Source organism: Mucor velutinosus (assembly GCF_035048745.1).
Source record: "Mucor velutinosus strain NIH1002 chromosome Unknown tig00001542, whole genome shotgun sequence".
Taxonomy (NCBI): Eukaryota; Fungi; Mucoromycota; class Mucoromycetes; order Mucorales; family Mucoraceae; genus Mucor; species Mucor velutinosus.
The window spans coordinates 1,841,891-1,862,528 of NW_027041924.1; the positions used below are offsets into that span (position 1 = coordinate 1,841,891).

General features: G+C 41.2%; 7 protein-coding genes across 7 annotated transcripts; 5 read left to right on the plus strand and 2 right to left on the minus strand.

Annotated features, from left to right (window-relative positions):
• Positions 1-2,539: 2,539 nt before the first annotated feature.
• prp3 (U4/U5/U6 small nuclear ribonucleoprotein prp3) lies at positions 2,540-5,960 on the plus strand (the record flags this gene model as incomplete). The annotated part of the gene is made up of 9 exons (XM_064824592.1): positions 2,540-3,361; positions 3,435-3,620; positions 3,693-3,933; positions 3,988-4,112; positions 4,174-5,123; positions 5,178-5,303; positions 5,361-5,456; positions 5,513-5,531; positions 5,763-5,960. 9 exons carry the CDS (start codon positions 2,540-2,542, stop codon positions 5,958-5,960), a joined length of 2,763 nt encoding a protein of 920 aa, XP_064677528.1.
• A 206-nt stretch (positions 5,961-6,166) lies between these two features.
• On the plus strand, positions 6,167-8,632 carry RPL44_1 (40s ribosomal protein L44e; the record flags this gene model as incomplete). Its single annotated transcript, XM_064824593.1, has 6 exons — positions 6,167-6,561; positions 6,619-7,034; positions 7,107-7,619; positions 7,731-8,356; positions 8,468-8,541; positions 8,611-8,632. The coding sequence occupies 6 exons, from the start codon at positions 6,167-6,169 to the stop codon at positions 8,630-8,632; spliced, it is 2,046 nt and encodes a 681-aa protein (XP_064677529.1).
• Positions 8,633-9,780: 1,148 nt separating this feature from the next.
• ATC70_005299 (uncharacterized protein) lies at positions 9,781-11,367 on the plus strand (the record flags this gene model as incomplete). Its single annotated transcript, XM_064824594.1, has 1 exon — positions 9,781-11,367. One exon carries the CDS (start codon positions 9,781-9,783, stop codon positions 11,365-11,367), a length of 1,587 nt encoding a protein of 528 aa, XP_064677530.1.
• A 554-nt stretch (positions 11,368-11,921) lies between these two features.
• ATC70_005300 (uncharacterized protein) lies at positions 11,922-12,481 on the minus strand (the record flags this gene model as incomplete). Its single annotated transcript, XM_064824595.1, has 4 exons — positions 11,922-12,089; positions 12,146-12,246; positions 12,300-12,381; positions 12,479-12,481. 4 exons carry the CDS (start codon positions 12,479-12,481, stop codon positions 11,922-11,924), a joined length of 354 nt encoding a protein of 117 aa, XP_064677531.1.
• Positions 12,482-13,252: 771 nt separating this feature from the next.
• ras2_1 (RAS2 protein) lies at positions 13,253-14,354 on the plus strand (the record flags this gene model as incomplete). The annotated part of the gene is made up of 2 exons (XM_064824596.1): positions 13,253-13,322; positions 13,387-14,354. 2 exons carry the CDS (start codon positions 13,253-13,255, stop codon positions 14,352-14,354), a joined length of 1,038 nt encoding a protein of 345 aa, XP_064677532.1.
• Positions 14,355-14,884: 530 nt separating this feature from the next.
• Positions 14,885-16,269, plus strand: ATC70_005302 (uncharacterized protein; the record flags this gene model as incomplete). Its single annotated transcript, XM_064824597.1, has 2 exons — positions 14,885-16,077; positions 16,140-16,269. 2 exons carry the CDS (start codon positions 14,885-14,887, stop codon positions 16,267-16,269), a joined length of 1,323 nt encoding a protein of 440 aa, XP_064677533.1.
• A 1,735-nt stretch (positions 16,270-18,004) lies between these two features.
• On the minus strand, positions 18,005-20,573 carry ATC70_005303 (Aldo_ket_red domain-containing protein; the record flags this gene model as incomplete). Its single annotated transcript, XM_064824598.1, has 11 exons — positions 18,005-18,094; positions 18,163-18,246; positions 18,302-18,472; positions 18,533-18,742; positions 18,799-18,958; positions 19,012-19,228; positions 19,282-19,372; positions 19,444-19,692; positions 19,745-20,227; positions 20,297-20,443; positions 20,508-20,573. The coding sequence occupies 11 exons, from the start codon at positions 20,571-20,573 to the stop codon at positions 18,005-18,007; spliced, it is 1,968 nt and encodes a 655-aa protein (XP_064677534.1).
• Between the last annotated feature and the right edge of the window lie 65 nt (positions 20,574-20,638).

The window sequence follows — 20,638 nt, forward strand, 5'->3', positions numbered from 1 at the left end:
ATCGAGTCAACTGCATCTTTTGTTTCGCGGCTCAAAATTCCTTTATCTGTTATTACTTTACTGTCTTTATGCTTTTTTGCTACTTCCCCGCAAACAACGTCAATTTCTTTTCCATGATTTTTGAAAATCACTCTAATAACGACTTTAAAAGCAATAATATTTGGTCTGTCACTATAAGTATCTTGCTTATGTTCTTCAGGCATGACGCAAGTCGTTTCTCTAGTTTTAACAATGAGGTTAAGCTGGTTGGGTGGGAAGAAGATTAATTCAAATATGGAAGGCTATGCAATTCTATGCAAAACGAGAGTATGTCTCTATCAAATTGAGATTATATTATGACTCTTGTTAAATACATGTTCCGAGCAAAATTCAAGATTTATACATGCTCAGATAATTTCAAACAACCTCTGTTTTATTTGTTCTGTTTTGAATAGATTCTGTAGATGTAGCCCAAGCCCAATGTGATGTTGTTTGATGATACAACAGTCTAGTTTTAAAAAAAAATCAGTCAAAATATATATTGAAGTAGTGAAAACTTTTTGTGGAAATAATCAGCCAGGAACTGGTCAAGATACGCGACATAGGTACAGCAGCCTCATGGCTGTAAGAGCAAAAGCCATAAACTAAGTATGAATTGTAGTGCAGTCTCCATTTGCCTGGCATACCGTTGGTTGATTTCATCAAGCATATTCAATGTATATTCAGTGTAGAAAGCGCTTCTAGCACTGGTCAGTAGAGCGATGTGCCTACGTTCAAATCTATGAATGTATAAATTGTGATTTTGCATACGTTTCTGTGGGTGGATTGTACTGATTCCGAATAAATGGAAAAAGTAGAGGAGCTCCACACTTCTATTGGGTTGAACAGCTTCAAGAGAATAAGTTATAATAGACTGGTTACTCGCTAATGGATTGGACCAAACTGCCTGCAGCTAAATGTCTTTGCTCAATGTTCTATACAGGCCTATATCCTACAAGGTTTCAAACGTGGCATGTGTCAGCTGAAACACCTGTTGGCACGAAAGCATACAAGGTACCATTTTCTCTTAAGTAAAACACGTTGCTAGTAGAGTCGCTCACTAGAGCTACAGCGTTATGCTTGAACTGTTAGGCTCAGCGTAATGTACTTTGCAAAACTACCCAAGAATGAAGCAATGAAGAGTATCTCCAACTTCAGAGGACGCACAGCATGTAGTTTAGTTCATACAGCATGTTCAGACCATAGAGTACATCAATTTCAGCAGTTTTGAGCCATTAATAAACCAAATATAGCAAAAACCGAGGATTTTAGTCTAGCTGTATTTCCCTTTGTAGGCCGTTTTACATTGCCAGAGCGGCACCAAACGACTTCTCTTGTCTTGTACCTTGCTTGCTATAGCATTTCCTCGATTTTTTTTAGGTCGAAAATCATGACTTACACCCTCACATTTTTCATGAGGGGGTACCACGTGTTTTTATTTTTTTTTTCGAAAATCAAACGATTGCGTTTTTCACCCCCCCCCAAGACGACGTTTTTTACCATGACATATATTAATGAAATGGAAGCCTGAGAGTTCATCTATCGGATAAAACTAAAATTCAACATGTGTATTAGTAGAAAATGCGAGTTTTCGGCTAAATAAGCATTTTTAAGCTTTCCTAATTTGGGAAATATTTTTTGGTAAGACATGAAAGAGTTTTTAGTACCATTCGATAGAGAATTTAAAGCTGATTCTACAACCAATAATGTGCTTTGTACACTTTCTATAGTGCATTTAGAGAAATTGCGGATAGCAGGAAATTCAATGTCGAATTATTCACAATTTCGATTCTCGAGTGACATGTGGAAAATAGCGGGATTTGAACTTATTTTCTGCTGCTGCTGTACATGCACCTCATTCTGCCTAAATGGATCAAGTCAATTGATAGATCCAATGCCAGTAAAGATGGAGGGCACGGAGAATAATGCCTAAATGTAGTCTCATGAACGAACTACAGGTACTTGTTTCTCTGAACCGATGGGCCCAAACAAAGACGCTAGATTGACGAATGGCATTTGCTTGATAGCCTAATTTCAAGTTACACATAAATGCTATTCAAACAAACGACGGTGGCTTAAATCCGTAGTAAATTATGATGATCGAGCGTATGGTTTCATATTCTGATCTGCCAATAGCATATATATATATATATATATATATATATATATATATATATATATATATATAGCAACGGTTGTAATTAAATGACTATGATAAATGAGCGCTTCGACTTTTTGAAAGGATTTATTTCACGATACTTCAATAGACATACAAGAAATGCTTTACTACGCAGTTTTCATTTGGCTTTTGTTTGTAGAACACCACCACTTGAGTTATATTTGCTATTCAAGGCACACCAACCTCGGCCAATAATCTACTAGACATCAAACCAAAATTGACCCTCAATTGAAGAGCGTCAAATCAAACTTGACGCTCCACCTGTTAAAAACAAGAGAGACAGGCTTCTTCTTTTTCTTCTTCCTCTTCCTTTAAACACACCTATATCACGCAGACGTCAAGATGGTAGCTGCTCGTCGTTCATCTTCAAGAGTATCCAAGAAGCAAAGATTAGAACCCTCTTCATCCGATGAGATGGAGATTGACACTCCTGCCAGCTCCTTTTCACTGTCAAATCCTCTTCATGCACACTCCATAGAGCTAAAGGAGGACGACGATGACGATGGCGATTTCCAAAAACCACTTCCCATGCCTGCTACCAGGGCATTACGTTCTTCGCCTCGAAATAAGGGTAAGGATAAAGCCAAGTTGGAAGAAGCGTCCATGCATCCGCCCCTTCCTCGTCCCAAGCTTGAGAGAGAAGCCAGTGTCTTGAGACGTCGAATTGCTATAATCAAGATTGAAAATCCTAGCTCCAGCGGTAATCACACAGCATCTACTTCGGCCAATAGCAGTATTGTCAGCAGCAGCAGTGCCACATCACCTGCAAGCCTGAACGATACAGAGTATGAATTGGATGGTAGTGTCATGGCTGATTCCGCAGTTCCTTCTCCAAGATTGCCTTCTACTCTAACTGAGTTTGATTCTGGCTCCCAGCAAGTTTCTGATAACGAAACACAAGATCATGATGAGGTCGACTTGGATTTGGCGCTTTCGAATATCCTGGCATCCCGTAGACACCCTACTTTTGGTTCAGAAGACACAGAAGAAGAAGAAGAAGACGACGAATTCGAAGACGAACCCAACCTCTCTTCATCCTCCTCTGAAGCTGAGTCCACCTCCAATGATGAAGACTCATCTGATGATGATCGTCCTTTAGCCGATCGCAGCAACAACCGTAGACGTAGAGTGAATCCAAGACGTAGAGCGGCTAGAGTGCCTCATGTAAGTGTGTTTATGCAATGGTACACAAGAAGTCGCGCTCAACACGTTCTCTCCTTTTGGTGTTTATTTGTAGTACAAGAAAACGCAAGACAAGGTCCTGATCCAACATCCAGAATTAGAGGATATTTGGGAGAATCTAGAAAAGATTGAGCCTGCTAAAGTGATCCCTATTGAACAGCCTGCTGCCTTGAAGTTGCCTCTTTTGCCCTTTCAAAACTACGGAGTCGGATGGATGTTGGCACAAGAGAAATTAGAGACGGTAAGTATTGGGAGAGAGAGAGAGAGAGAGAGAGTGCTGCGAGAAGGTGATATTGATGCCATCTTGCATTAGTTCAAAGGTGGTATCTTGGCTGATGAAATGGGTATGGGCAAGACGATTCAGACCATTGCTTTACTTCTGAGTGACAAGAAGAAACCCAACCTTGTCATTGCACCGACCGTGGCCATTATGCAGTGGAAAGAAGAGATCCTTAAGCATACTGACAATGCGCTTTCTGTTCATGTGTTCCATGGTTCCAATCGTACCAAGAAACAATCCGACTTGGAAAAGTATGATGTTGTCTTGTCGACATGTAAGTTGTAAAAGTGGTTTGAATGCGAGACATTGGTATTGATCGCAATGGTAGATGCTATTATGGAGTCGGCGTTTCGACGTCAGGAATACGGTGTAAAGAAGGTGGGCCATGCCGCCATTTACAAAGAGAAATCTATACTGCATAAAGTCAAATGGCATCGCGTGATCTTGGACGAGGTAAGCCATCTATTGCTAACACTAGTATATACAGTGGCATACTAATTGGTGCTCTTCAAAGGCACATAACATCAAAGACAGATCGTCCAACACTGCCAGATCTGTATTCAACGTACAAGGCAACTTCAAGTGGTCCCTCACGGGTACTCCTCTGCAAAACCGTGTTGGCGAATTGTACTCGTTGATTCGTTTTATGAAAGCCGATCCATTTGCCTATTATTATTGTACCAAGTGTCCTTGCAAAGAGATTGCCTGGCGTTTCTCCAACAAGCGTACTTGCGATACCTGCCACCATACGCCCATGAGCCATGTCTGCTGGTGGAACAATGAAGTTCTTAAGCCCATCCAAAACAACGGTTACGTCAATGATGGTCGCCTTGCACTCAAAAAACTGGGCCTCTTGTTGGATAGAATCATGTTGAGACGCACCAAAATCCAGTGTGCTGATGATTTGGGCCTTCCTCCTCGTACAGTCATTGTACGTCGTGATTACTTTAGTGACGAAGAAGAAGATGTCTATACCTCTCTCTACTCTGATGTCGCTCGCACCTTTACCACCTACGTGGAGGCAGGAACCGTGCTGAACAACTATGCCAATATCTTTGAGCTGCTGATGAAGATGCGTCAATGCGCTGACCATCCAGACTTGGTGACCAAGAAGAAGACTGACAACCAACAACTGGTATGCATGTTGTGCAATGACCCACCCGAAGATGCCATTGCTGCTGTTTGCAAGCACGTTTTCTGTAGAGAATGTTGCGTTCAATATTGCAATAGCTTTGATGATGAGCGTGGTGAGAGCCCTCGCTGTCCCTCTTGCTTTGCTGAATTTTCAGTGGATCTCTCGCAGCCTGCCCTGGAAGTCGCTGGTGGCCCTGGTGCAAACGCCAATTACTCTAAATCAAGTATTGTAAACCGTATCGACATGGACAAGTGGAGAAGCTCAACCAAGATTGAAGCGCTTGTCGAAGAGCTATCCAAGTTGCGTCGCGAAGACAAGACCATCAAGAGGTAAGCAAGCTGGGTGTTATGAGAGGAGCATCCCTATTGACTCGAACAATGTAGTATTGTATTCTCTCAATTCGTCAATTTCCTTGATCTCGTCTATTGGAGATTGTCACGAGCTGGATTTGAGTGTATTCGACTCGATGGTACCATGTCACCCGAGAAGCGTGCAGCTGCTATCAATCAGTATGTATTGCCAATGTCAACAGCACTTGCTAAGCTATGCTAATGTATGATCTGTAGCTTCATGACAAAGCCCACTTGCACTGTATTTCTCATTAGTCTTAAAGCAGGCGGTGTTGCACTTAATTTGACCGAAGCCAGTCGAGTGTTTATTTGGTAATGATCATGCCATCATCTTACTTTTACTGTATCTAAACCTTGTTCCTATGTAGTGATCCTTGGTGGAACCCTGTAAGTTGGAGCTACATCTCAAATTGGATGATTTTTCTAAAATCTAACCATCTTTTCCCTCCTTTTTCCTATAATATTTCCATATAGGCTGCTGAATGTAAGTTTTGTATTTTTTTTTTTTTTGTTATCCAACACATGCTGATCTATTTCTTTAGTACAAGTAAATTAACGCACAAGGAAAATCGGAATTGGCTAATGTAAGCATGCTAACCCGCTTTAAATTTTTTGTAGGCCATGGATCGTATTCATAGACTGGGCCAGCATCGACCCATCAAAATTACGCGGCTGATCATTGAAAACAGTATCGAGAGTCGTATCGTGCAGCTTCAGGAAAAGAAGACTGCCCTTGTTGAAAGCACAGTGGGTAAGAATTCGAATGCGTTGGACAAGTTGTCAGTGGAGGATTTGCGCTTTTTATTTGTCATGTGAAAATTGGCTGTGCCTGTATCTGAAATAAATCATCCATCCATGTTGGCTTTATAATACGTAATTACTCAATGGCATATGCTTCTAGTCAAACGGGAAGAGCATTGACTCCGAATATAGATCTGTTTACATGTGTATAAAATCAAGCTTGAATCTTTTTTTTTTCCCACTTGCTTTTCTCTCTTATCTATTATTTATTAAACGCACACATGTCTCCACAAATATCCACTACCGTTGGATCTAAAGCAGAAGGCGAGAGTTTTGTTCATCGCTCCGTATTAGCTCAAGATGAAATTGTTGACACACCCGCTCAAGGTGTCCACACGCTTTACGATGTATTGCAATACAGTGTCAAAAGACGAGGTGACGAGCAGGCTATGGGTTATCGTCGTCTTGAGAAGATGGTGAGCGAGGACAAGGAAGTAACCAAAGTGATTGATGGTGTGGAAACCAAGCAGATCAAGACCTGGAAGTACTTTCAACTCTCTGCCTACCACTATATCACCTACAACGAGCTATCTACCATGGTCCATGATATTGGCTCGGGTCTGTTGCATTACGGCCTTGCCGCTCAATCGAAAATTGAAATTTTTGCTCCCACGAGGTAAGCATTTAACAGCTCATCCTGTCTACCAGCTCTCACACGCTCCTTTGCTCTCAGTGTCGAATGGCTATCAGTTGCTCATGGTGCGTTCACCCAAAACATTGCTATCGTTACTGCTTACGAAACATTGGGACCTGAGGGATTGCTGCATTCAATGAACGAGGCTCAAGTCGAGGCCATTTATACCACTGCCGAACTACTGAAAACACTAACAAGCGTCTTACCCGAATGCGTTGTCAAGCCCTTGATTGTCTATACAGGCGAAGTAAAACAAGACGATTTGAGTACTATCCAAGCCATTGTGGGTCAAGACCGTGTCATCACTTTGGACCAACTCAAGACTGTAGGTCAAGAGCACCCTGCCAGGCCCAACAAACCCGGACGCGATGATTTGTGTTGTATCATGTACACTTCAGGTAGCACAGGGGCACCCAAGGGTGTTGTCTTGAATCACTCCAATCTTGTAGGCGCCGGTATGTTTCGAGTTTATCACTGAGATCAAAACACTGAACCTTAATTGTTTGTTTTTGTATGGATCTTGATAGTTGCTGGCGTTGATCTCTTGGTGGGACACTACATTTTCGACGGACAAGATACAATGATGGCCTATTTGCCACTAGCACATGTACTCGAGTTCTTGGTCGAGAACATTTGTTTGTTTTGGGGCGTTACATTAGGCTACGGCTCTCCACGTACCCTGACCGACGCATCCGTGCGTAATTGTAAGGGTGATATCAAAGAATTCAAACCAACCATCATGACCGGTGTCCCTGCCGTCTGGGAGTCCATTCGCAAAGGCGTGTTGAGTAACGTGGCCAAGATGAGTCCTGCCACACAAGCTATCTTCAATCGTGCCTTTTCCACCAAATCGTGGTTGATGGACCGCAATCTGCCCAGCGGATTTCTGGATACCATGGTCTTTAATCAAATCAAGGAACAAGTAGGTGGTCGTCTTCGATTCGGCTTGTCTGGTGGTGCTCCTATTTCTGCCGAAACGCAAAAGTTCTTGTCTGTTACATTAGCACCCATCTTGAACGGCTTTGGCATGACGGAATCAGGTATGTACAATATGGATGGGGGAAAAAAAGGGGGGGGGAGGGGAGCTGTTATGATGCGATGGCAATAGCAACAAGGGTGATGATCTTATCTCACATATGTCCACGCTGTAGTTGGTATGTGCGCATTGATGGCGCCTGATAACTTCAAGGTCGGTGCATCGGGTGGGCCAGTGCCCTGTTGTGAGATCAAGCTAGTTGACGTGCCTGACGCCAATTACTTGTCGACAAATGAGAAGCCCCAAGGCGAAATTTACGTGCGTGGATCGAGTATAGCACAAGGCTATTTTAAGCAAGAAAAGCTGACCAGAGAAGCATTCACCGAAGATGGATGGCTGAGAACCGGTGATATCGGTGAATGGAACGAAGATGGCACTCTTAATGTGATTGATCGTATTAAAAACTTGGTAAAGCTCAGTAATGGTGAGTACATTGCATTGGAAAAGCTGGAGTCGGTGTACAAGACGGCTTTAGGAGTGAGCAACATTTGTGTCTATGGTGATTCCCTCTTTCCTCGCCCGGTTGCAATTGTAATGCCTGCAAAGCCTGCTCTCAAAGAAATGGCAAAGTCGATCCATGTCGAAACTGAAAGCAAATCATTTGAGGAATTATGTCATGACGAAAATATCAAGAAGGCATTTATTGTGGCACTCTTAAAGCAGGCAAAAGATTCCGGGCTCAAAGGAACTGAAATCATACATGATGTTTATCTCACTCACGAGGAATGGTCTTCTGAAAATGTAAGTTTTTTTTTTTTTTTTTTTTTTTTTTTTTTTTTTTTTTTTTTCATCACCTGTAATTTCTGTCAAATGATGTGGTTATTAAATAACATCTTGTGTTCACGCTGATAGGGTCTTTTGACAGCTGCGCAGAAATTGAAGCGCACGGCAATCAACCAGCGATACAGGGACCAACTCAATGCCATGTACGTATGCCAGTTTGAAATGTTTCTGATCTGAAGAGAGTTGGTATTTATATTAACATTTCTTTGTAGGAATGCATCACAAAAAGCTTGAGTTTCTCCCAGATGTCTGTTTCCTCCTTGAACCCCAAACACGATACACACAAGTTGTTGTCTCACCGCAATAGATTGGGGGATCAAAAAACAAGTTTTGGGCATTCACACAAGTGAAATTAATTTTGGGTATTTTAGTCAAATGTGTGTGTGTTTGTGTGTGTGTGTTTGTGTGTGTGTGTGTGTGATAATAAAATGCCATTTTACAACATTTCATTATGACGATCAAAATCAGCGAAACTATAACTTGAGTAGAATTCAAGGGAGCCAATGTCGCTTTAGAGTGGGGTAAGATCCATAGGATGTATATGGCTTAATTAAAATATGTACATTCATATACAGGAAAAATGACAGATGTCTATACCGGTTCATGTCATGTACCATGGATGTAGAGGAAGCCATCATTCAGGGGCTAACTGTACATATAATTGGGGCAAACCCTCAAAGCTGTGAATTCGAATGCCTTGTATAAAAAACGTGGGGTATCTAAATATACATATTGATATAATTGTAAAGAAAAACGTGCTCATTGTTCACTCAACTGAAAGTGGCCACATAATCTTGAGCGGCTCTTGTGATCCCACAGAAAAAAAAAAAAAAAAAAAAAAAGAGGACGCTTTCAGGGCCAAATGCAATGACTGCCCACGTTAATGCAAAGCAATACTGTATACAATATACATTTATATATATATATATTTACACTTCAAATGTACTCTAGACAAATGACTTTGGTCCAATTGAAGACATTATAAGGGGACTCCATAAAAATGTATTGCTCTCTCTTTTTTTTTTCCCTTTTTTCCCTTTCTTTCTTTAACATTTCACTCTTTCATTTTCTTTTCCTCTTCTTTTTCTTTTATTTATTTAATTTAATTCTTCTGTTCACACAAATACAAACATTGTTTATTCGTTTCTATCCGGAAAATAACAACAAATTCGCATTTGAGCTTTTTTTTTCTTCTTCTTCTTTCTACTTTCGGTACGTGCAAACATTGAGTGTTGAAGAATGGTCCTTGATTTTGGTTTTTTTTTTCTCCTTTTTTTTTTCAAAATGGAAAATGTATCGAGAAACCAAGCCATTGATCTCTCTCAAAACCCCAATTTTTATGCAATTGAGTTGTCTAAAGGCTTTGTTAGTTTTAGGAAATAATGACAAAAGAACAATTTTTCAGTACAGACATCCATCAGAATGTCAGTCATGCCGACACTGAATCCGATGGGCAACAGCAAAAGAGAACATCGTGGTGCATCGAGAGCAATGATGATGAGCAGCGATTACGACAAGAATTGATTCAAAGAGCCACTGCTCGTCTACGACGTCGTATGCTTGAGCAAGGCCTGCAGGATGTGATGCGTCAAGTAGTCTCATTACAAACTCAATTAGAGACATTGCGTGTGGATGCTATTACTACAATTGACACTGTATCCACCATTTTTGACGAATCAAAGGCAGCTGAGGGTACACAAAAGATGAATCGACAAATGGATATTCTTGAAAAGAGACTCGAGTCGCATAGAATGGATCTTGCTCAACTACAAGAACAACAGCAACAAAATCCAGTAGTAGATCAACCCTCAACGATACTCACTTCTGAAGCCATGGAGAAATCTGATTCCAATTTGACAGCCATGTCAATGTCTAGACTTTCATCCCTGTCTCTCATGTCTTCTATTTTTGGTAGATCATCATCCTCTTCTGCTGTAACCAGTCGTGCAACCAGTGTAAGCGGCGGAGTCGATCAACATGAACATTTCAAAAAGCAAATCCAGGAACAACAACAACAAGACCCTTTTGAATCACTGTCCACCCTGGAGGATGACGACGATATCTCCCAAATTGAAAGTATTGGCAATTCGGACTGGAAGTCAGCTTCAGCTTCTTCAGCAAGCGCAGAGGATCATCCTTTCTATGATTTAGCAGGCAAGCGAAGTTTCGGAGCTGGTAGTTTCTGTGGAAGTGTCTATCATGACAACCAACAAGATCCCGTAACGGTGCCTGCCCCTTGCAACAATTCAGCTGAAATTCGGTCCAGACGTCGCCAGCGTCGTCAGCGCCATAAGCAGCAATTGGAGAAACTCCAGCATCAGTTTGAAGACGATGCATCTGTCATCTCGGATGATCTGTCGACTTTCTCATCCATTTCTGGTCTCTCCATGGCTCAAAACAATGAAATCTATCTTCGTCATCCGTTATCCCCTACCACACCGCCTCCCCATTGCACTGGTAGCTTCTTTGATCAAATTCAGCAACATCCCATGATGAACAGCAAGAAAGATCCCATGCAAGCTTGGTTGTCCAGCCATGACGACACCGATTTCAATGACATGACATGGGATAATACCCTTTATTCTGAGCGTAACGTACTAGACGATGCCATGAGCTTCTTGGACGGTCTCAGCGAAAATGGCAGCGATGGCGGATTCAGACAAGATGTGTACCTTTTGCTCGAGAATCCTGATCTATGCTGTCGTCCGTTATCGGAAATAGAAACCAGGATGAACGAGCTCCGTCGTCAAGATACAAAGCAAGCTCCACCGGATTTTATGCTGAAAGACATCTTGTGGTTGTTGAAACCTAGCGCTTGGTGCCAGCTTGCTATGAAATACTCGAGCAGTTTGATCTACAACTTGACATGTTCTAGCTTGCAATGGTGTCGATTCCTGAGTGTATTGGCTGCAGCTGTTGTTATTAGTATCTTGAAGGGACCTGAAGACATTCGTCGTTCAGTATACTAATACATCTCGCTCGTTTTTTCGCTCCCTTTTCCTTTCACCTTCCTTATCACTCCAATCTTTAATCAAAAACCCTTATAATCTTATGTATACTGCCATACCTTTTTTTTTTCCTTTAATCTATGCACAGCCCTTTTTTTTTTATACTACTTCATCATACCCAATGTTTTTTTTATTTTTCTTCTATATACCTGTATGTTTCCTTTTCTTCAATGTAATATTTTTATGTTTTTCCACAATTAGAAATCACTTTCACTAATACCAAACGCCCTCACTCACTCACTCACTCACTCACTCACTCACCAACCCCCACTCTCTCTCTCACTTTTTTATTCGTAGTAATCATGAGACAATTTACTTTACCTATATACCATTTTCCACTTTTTTTTTCTATCTATTAAAGACTTATCTTATTAAAGCCAAATCAAGCCATTTTAATAATGCATCATATACCATTCTTCTTCTTCTTTATTGTAGAAAGGGAGAGACGATAAAGAAACACAGGATATACAAAGTTTATAATGAGAAAATATGCGCTGTTGTTATATAAATCTGATTTAAACATGGTAGTTTTCATGAGGCTTGGTTTCAACATTAGTGATGGCCTTGATCATCTTATCAACAGCATCTTGTTTCTTGTTGTTAGCAGCAGTACGGATCTCCTCAATTTTGGCATCAGTCTCTTGGTCGACCTTACCAAGGCTTTGATCTGATTGTCCAGAGTGCTAACGACAAGATTGAATAAAGAGGCCCATAGCATCATGAAACATATAAGTTTTACCTGTGCGACGAAATTTTGATATTCGGTATTCTTTTGTGCCTTGAGTTCCTCAATTTCCTTGGCTGCTTCAGAACGAGCATCCTTCAAACGTTGAACACGATCTACATGCCGCTTGGTAAGTCATGGTGCTGTTGCTATATAAAGAAAAACTTACATTGCTTGGCCTTTTGAACAATCTTGGAAGCTTCACGTTCAGCGTCCAAAAGAGTGTTGATACCTTGAGAGTTAGAAGTAGACTACATAGTATCATACATGTTAGTATTTCTTTTGCTCTGCTTTCCATTTCTGAGAGCACTGGTACTGCATGTGCTCCTCACATGTTGCAGCATTTACCATAATGTTTGTTAACGATAAATTGAATAGAAAAAGAAGAGGAAAAGTCGCGCTGCTCTGCAAGATGAAGCTCTCGAAGGGGGGAAATGGAAACTAGAAGCGTTTCAAATGAGGAATAGCAACTCCGTAGTGTGTGGTCGATGACATCCATCTATCTCATTGATTAGCATTTTGTCCGAGATCACAGAGCCCGTTTATACAAACACTACAAAATTTGCCCGGACACAAAGATTTGGCCAAAAAAAAATCAAGAAAACTCACCATCCATCCAGCAAGGCATCAAATCTTCCTCTTTTATTGTCTCTATAACAGCCATGGTAAGATGCTATACAGCCATCATCCATCCATCCATCACATACTAACATTTACATTCTAGTCGCACAGGTACATTCATCCATCTCAATACGATTGCCATGGCAACGATAGCAAATTTCCATCACATCAAATGTCAATCAAATTTACCGTGGATCATTTATTTTTTCTCGAAAAAAAAAAAGGACATGTTGGCTTGACATTTGATCTGATGGCATTGCTCATTGCTCAATGATACGCTACAGCTTTACTAACCATTACCTTGTTCTTCTATTGCCATCTATAGAAAGTTTGAGGGTAAGTGGCCCTATTGTATTCCTACCAGCGAATCATTGAATTAACATTTTTTGACATCTAGCTCCTCGTCACGGTCATTTGGGTTTCGGTCCTCGTAAGAGAACTAGATCTCACCGTGGTCGCGTTAAGGCTTACCCTAAGGATGATGCCAAGAAGCCTGTCCACATGACCGCTTTCATGGGTTACAAGGCTGGTATGACCCACATTGTCCGTGATCTTGAACGTCCTGGTTCCAGTAAGTACTCACAAAGATGATCTACATGGCATGGGTGATCTGACATGTCAAAATCTGCTTATAGAGATGCACAAGAAGGAAATCGTCGAAGCCGTTACCGTCATCGAAGCTCCCGCTATGGTTGTTGTCGGTGTCGTTGGTTACGTCGAGACTCCTCGTGGTCTCCGTACCTTGACCACCGTCTGGGCTGAACATCTCTCTGAAGAGGCCAAGCGTCGCTTCTACAAGAACTGGTACCGTTCCAAGAAGAAGGCCTTCACCAAGTATGCTCAAAAGTATGCTGAAGGTGCCAAGGATGTCACTCGTGAACTCGAGCGTATCAAGAAGTACTGTTCCGTCGTCCGTGTCATTGCTCACACTCAAATCTCCAAGGCCAAGCTCCACCAACGTAAGGCTCACCTTATGGAAGTTCAATTGAACGGTGGTTCCGTCGCCGATAAGGTTGAATGGGCTCGCGAGCACTTTGAAAAGGAAGTTACCGTTGGTTCCATCTTTGAACAAGATGAGATGATCGATATCATTGCCACCACCAAGGGTCACGGTTTCGAGGGTGTCACTGCTCGTTGGGGTACCAAGAAGTTGCCTCGTAAGACCCATCGTGGTCTCCGTAAGGTTGCCTGTATTGGTGCCTGGCATCCTAGCAGAGTCATGTACTCTGTTGCTCGTGCTGGTCAACGTGGTTACCACCGTCGTACTGAGATCAACAAGAAGATCTACCGTATCGCCACTGGTTCTGATGCCAAGTCTGGTACCACTGATTACGATTTGACCGAGAAGCCCATCACTCCTATGGGTGGTTTCCCTCACTATGGTGTTGTCAATGACGACTTCGTTATGATCAAGGGCTGTTGTGCTGGTTCCAAGAAGCGTGTCATTACTCTTCGTAAGTCCCTCACTGTCCACACCAAGCGTTCTGCTTTGGAAAAGGTCAACGTCAAGTTCATCGATACCTCTTCCAAGTTCGGTCATGGTCGTTTCCAAACTCCTGCCGAGAAGCACCAATTCATGGGTACTCTCAAGAAGGATCTTTAAGTGTCTCGTTTTCAAAATGTTTTAATATAATAAACACTTTTTGGTTTCTTTCATTTGTGTCCAATTGAGCAAAAAAAAAAAAAAAAAAAAAAAACAAAGGGGGTGGACATTTTCATATGATAATAGAGTGTGATATAAAATCAGCGTCTGATGAAAATGAAGGTCTGTTGTTTTGAGAGAATGCAATGCGTGGTACGGTACGGATGCTAGTAGACTGCATGAATCATAGAGACTCCTCGTTTCATGTATTCAGCCTGTATTCATGATCTGTGTGTCGTGAGTATATGAATGGTTCTCTCTCTCTCTCTCTCTCTCTCTACTTGCCGTAATATGGGTGTGTGTGTATATGTTTGTTTGGGCGCGGCCTTTTCCTCATTAGGTTGATGGTTTTGCATAAAAGTCAGACTATTATATTATTCAACCTGTTTCTAAAAGCCAACTCTCTCTCTCTCTCTCTCTCTCTCTCTCTCTCTCTCTCTCTTTCTTCTTTCTTTTCATTCTATCTTACTTGTTTGTATCTGTTCACAAAAATGGCTACTTTTTACAATACGACAACAGCAGAAAATCAGCAGGAAGTAAAGGACGAGGAGCACTGGTTTTTTGATAACAATCATCTGAAACAGCAAAACGAACTGTATAACATTGTTCCGTCAAACACAACATCCAACTCGACTACAACAACAGCGACCACGGCTACGAACGATTTCAACCTGGACTCTTATCCTTGGTCAATCAAACCTCTTTCTCCACCGATGGCAAAGAATGAACAAACAACAACAACAACATCTCCTGTTTCATATCGTCCATCTACCAGCACCAGTCATTCAGGAGTTGCTTGGCATGCACTCTGGAGCTCATCGACATGGCAGAACAGCAATGCTACTACAGCTGCTGCGACGGAGCCGCAAAAGAGAAGTCGCTCCTTCTCGTCTATGCAAGTGCCCTCGTCATATTACGACACTTCTCCTACTGCGGATGATTACTTTTATCGTGCTCATCGCAGCAGCATTGGTAGTGGTCAGCAAGATTACAGCAGCTTCAATAAATCACCTCTTCCATCTCCGCTGGCTTCAAGTGGTTTCATGGCAAATGATGCTGATAAAACGTCTATCTGGTCGTTTGATTACAACAACAATCCTTTGATGAGGTTGGACGATCGTCGTCATTCAATTGCTGTAACACAGCAGCATTATGTTAGACCCATCACGCCTCCTCCATCGCATCCACTTCAACAGCGACCAAAGCAAAAGCAACAGCAACAATATCCAGTTCAACATCTCGTACAGCAATTGCAGCAACAGCAGATTGACGAGTATTTCAGCCCAACCACAGCTGCCATTGATGTCCAGTACCTAGGAAAGGGACTCCCTATAGACCAACTTGAACCTGGACAGACTGTGTACTTGGTGCAATTCAAGGGCGATTACAGATCAGATTGGTTTTATGTACAGCACGATGACAAGATTCGCATTCAATTGAACGAAATGGTGATTGTTGAAGCAGACCGTGGCTATGATTTGGGTAAAGTCATTGATACCAGCCAAACATCTTGTTTAGAAAAGGGCGTAACAAGTGTCAAACGTATCTTTCGCCATGCAAATCCCGCTGAACTGGCTACGCATCAATTGAAACAACAAGATGAACACAAGGCGTTGGTTATTTGTCAAGCCAAAATCAAGCAAAAGAATTTAAACATGGAAGTCGTGGATGCCGAATATCAATGGTCAGTGCGTGTGTATATGTCTTGAGGTGTACACTTTGGCTAACAACGTTTCGTTTATACAGGGACAGACGCAAATTGACATTTTACTTCAAGGCAAATGAGCGTATTGACTTTCGTGAATTGGTTCGCGAACTGTTCAAAATATACAAGACTCGTATTTGGATGTGTGCCTATGCTTCTGTGGACCACTAAACATACACAGCCGAATACCCCCCCCCCTCCCCCCTTCCTCCACAGTTTCCCTTTCCCTCTTTCCATAGATTACATTCATACTATTAGCTACAACATACACCCATACTCATCCATTCATATATTGCTCCTGTAAAGAATAATAAAGTAGATTTTATGCGGCCCCCTTGTAAATATAGATTTAGAGTTTGAAACGAACGATTGTAAGTTTAGGTTTTATGCATATCATGTTTGTATATGCCACATGCATAGCTTATTTATACATTGGGACAAACTGTCAAATAAGACGTCAATACCAATGCTTCATTACCTGGCTGTCTATTGTAAAAAAAAAAAAAAAAAAAAAAAAAAAAGTGGTTGGCAACGACAATTAATCACTCTGATCTTGGGGAGGCAATGTAGCTCGTTTAAAACTTCTGAACGATATGGTGTATTGTTGATTTTATAGGTATAAACAAACGGGCTTATATTTGGGCGTAATGTTAACTGCTGCAGGATTTCTATACTCACTACAAGCAATTTGAATTGCCAACAACTGATTGCCACACATGTTTCTAGACACCAGCTGCCAATAGCAATTGTGGCTGAATGGAGCAAGTGTGTGTATGGTGCTTTTCAAACGAATGTTCGAACAGGGCCAATGTCACACATTTTTGCACTAAAGCAGGTAATTCCAACTTGTTCAAATCGTGTAGACAGCAGTTGTAGTAAGCAAGATTTCTTCATAGAGAATAGTGGATTAACTACTCATGTAACAAGTTTGATTTAAAGCCTGAGAGTATGGGGAAATTGCTGTGTAGTACAGTCCTGTTAGCAGAACGGTTTTATAATACTATGCGTATATGTTCATAGGGTGCATCCATCAAAGGACACACAACATGCTAACATTAGCTCTTACTACTCTAAAGTATACCAAACACAGCGAAATGTAGATGCATTTGAGCCGTGTTTCCTCGCCTTGCAAGCCATTTTAGACCGCCAGAATAGCACGAAACATCTGTCCTTGTCTAGGGCTAACTTGCTGGCACCTTTACCCAACTTTTTTGGGACCAAGAAAACTTCGTCAAAAAATCGATCAAAACGCATGAGGTACCCCTCATGGTTTTCATTGAAAATCAAACGACCGCATTTTTAACAGCAAAAATGAAGACTTTTATTAAGATGTATAGTAATTCAAAATGTTTCTATCGATCCAAAGCAGCCCCAGATATTACCTTTGTAAGACCTACATATGCAAAATCTAGACATTTTCGCCAAAAACGTCATTTCATATTTTCTAAAATTGCTCAAAAACTTTAGTCATAGCGCCTTTTGTAGTTGGCACCATTGGATGCGCTTTGAAAAGTGCTTCAAGAAAGCTTATGGGAAGATGCAACAATCATCACACTTTACATAGTCGAATATGAGAAAATAGTCTGATCAAGTCGAAAATATTAATATTTGACCAATTTTTAACAGCAGAATACTTGTCTAAGTGTGAATATATTTTGGCGGCGGCTGGCTGACAACTGTCATGACATACCTTTTGTGAGGACAGTGGATGCTGTTAAAAGCTATCTAGAAGGGGATTGCGAATTGAAGAGTGTTAAAACATGGCCTTACGTAGCTTCTACAATACTTTGAATGCAAAAACATAGTGCTTTATAAAACTAATTTTGTGCATTACCACTGGTATTTAATGCAGCCACATTCATTCACCTTTTTTTTTTTTTTTTTTTTTAGGAGAGCCAATGCCAATTTATTGCAAATCTTTATGATTAAGAATATCACTATAAATGAGTCCAAGTTGGTGCTTCATTGTTTCAACCTGCATCTCCTTGTCTAAATGCTATGATTTTGAAAAAAAAGGTGAATAAAAAAGTTGTAGTACCATCAGATCCGGTGCCTCACTTGTACCTGCGTATCTATTTCATCCAACAAGTTTGACAGCGGCTTAAAATAAATCTCGTTCATAGTATCTACAGTATCCCACAGTGCAGTCTGTCGCATTTTGATTAACTCTCAATGTTATTTTAGGTCATTCTGTATAATGTACCAGTTTTTGCTTATCGTTGATACACACTGTGCGATAAAACACTAGTGCCTGCATAATATAGCTGTAATCATCCCAAAATTCAGATTGCTTTGTCTCCCACACGTCCTTGTATTTCAGAATGATGGGCACAAACTCTGTCAGAATAATAGGGCTTGCAAAGGCTGAAGTAAACTGCATCCGCATGTATTAGCATGACCTCTGGACATGATGGCACTAGGACATTCATATTACCCTTTTTTCCTCGAATACCTTGCAGACGTGATCTTTCAAAAGCCCAATAGCGGCTACGTTCATGCTTGGGTACGGACATGTCTGTAACAGTTCCTCAAACAAGAATAACTGAACTTGTTCGTCACCGAGACTGATGAATTTTTCTATCAGCTTGTATGTTATGAATCGGATAGTCGAATCAGGGCAAACTGACGCTACAGTAGTAAGCAACTACAGCCTAATGATTGAGCAAGTTGATTTCGCGGATTTTTCATAGATGTTCTTACCTGTATAGCGCTCGATGAAGTGATGGCAGGTTGGCCTGCACAGGGGCCAGGTATCTGTTTGTCCAACATGTCCATGGAAACTCTGACATGGTCAATTCCTTGAGACATGAATAGTAAGACAAAAATGCCTTTGTCTGCCATACAGATTTGATCTTGACATCTAATGCGAAAGTAAGCCCAAGGAGATATAACAGTAGATAGTGACTAACTCACTTGAGACACAAGTTCATTGCAATACCAAAGTATTGCTTTGTCAAATTGTAAATAGCAATCGTGTCATCATAAAGTCCCATAGATGGTTTGGATGTGATGGTGGAGTAAATGAGTTTGTCATACAATGATAGACTGAGCAACACGGCAGCTCCATTAAAACTCAATGGATATGCTCTGTTGTTGATCACCTGCAAATCAAGTTCCCTGGATCTTTGTTCTACAACCAACACGTTATTAAATTTGCACTCTCTTTGCAATGTGTGCACTTGCCCTCAGAATAGTTTGGATCTGTGTGAGTATAAAGCGACATTTGTAACTGATGCATGTTGTTGAATGAAAGGCCATACTTCAATGACAATTCCTAAATTGCACAGAACAGATCAGTGTGTGTGTGTGCGTGAGTTTTTAGACGTCAAGTGCCTGTTATACTACCATGGTACGATGCACAATAGCATACATTGGCTTGTAGGCACAATCCGTTGACTTGACAGGTGCATTTGCGCTTGATCTGTGTATTTTGATTCTTGATGCGTATACTGGATTCAGCATTTTAAAGTAGGTGTCTGATAATTGCAAATCAAGATTCGCTACCACGTTTTCCAAAATCAAATTGGTAAGGAAATAAGCAAGATAGCGTCTCTTGGTATCGCCATCCTCTTTCCCAATGTCGGTTGAGTTGAACTATCAAACTGCATTAGCATCCTTGCACACATGCCACGAACAAGCCCCTTACAGGAAACGTAGAGGGTTCTTTTGCTACTGTCTTGGAGTGAATAAAGTGGACAAAGTCAAGACAGCTATTGGTATACAGTATACAACAGCTATCCCAAGCGGAAGGCGGACGGGGGGATCCCAATGACGAGTCTTGGATCAAATTTGGGACCATCGCTTCAATATGTGTGACGAAAAAGTTGGCAAGCAAGGTGAGATACAACATCCAATCTCTAGCTCGGGTCATCCTTTCAAGACTCTTGCCGAACATTTCCAAAAGAACAGCTGAAAAGCGAGCATTCTGAAGAGACACAAGTGGATTGTCGTAATTGCAGTCCACACAGACGAGCTCGTTCATCATGTTGTATGCCACTTCATCGTGATCTGCATACTCGCAAAGATACTGTAAGCAAACATAAGCGGAGGCTTGCAAGTCTTCATTCTCGGCATTGATCAATAGCAACAAATCATGCATGATGGTGTAAGCTGAAGCCTCTAAAAAACCCTAATCATTTACATAGGTTAGACATGTCATACAACTTGCTTGAAATGACACAGTCAGTATCGCGCTTACAGTATCTTTTGTACATTTCAGCGAGTCAATTGTACTATTGATTGATTCCAACAACACGTGCTCATTGGATGAGTCTTTTTTCTGCAACAATGCCTCCAGTGAAGTTGAGCTGCTTTTGTATGATTGTGGATCTCCAGGAGGTCGTTCCTTGGTGAACAATGCAAGGTGTGAGAACTGTTCTACGAGAGAGATCTAGACATTCAAAGCTTACTCGAATAGAATCCAACGGCCTGCTAAACAAGTACTGCTCGCAAGACGAAAAGACAGTAGTTCTCATATCAAATGTTGTATATGTATGCTGTGAAAGAAAGGCTTTATTGATAAAGTGGGATATAATTTTGA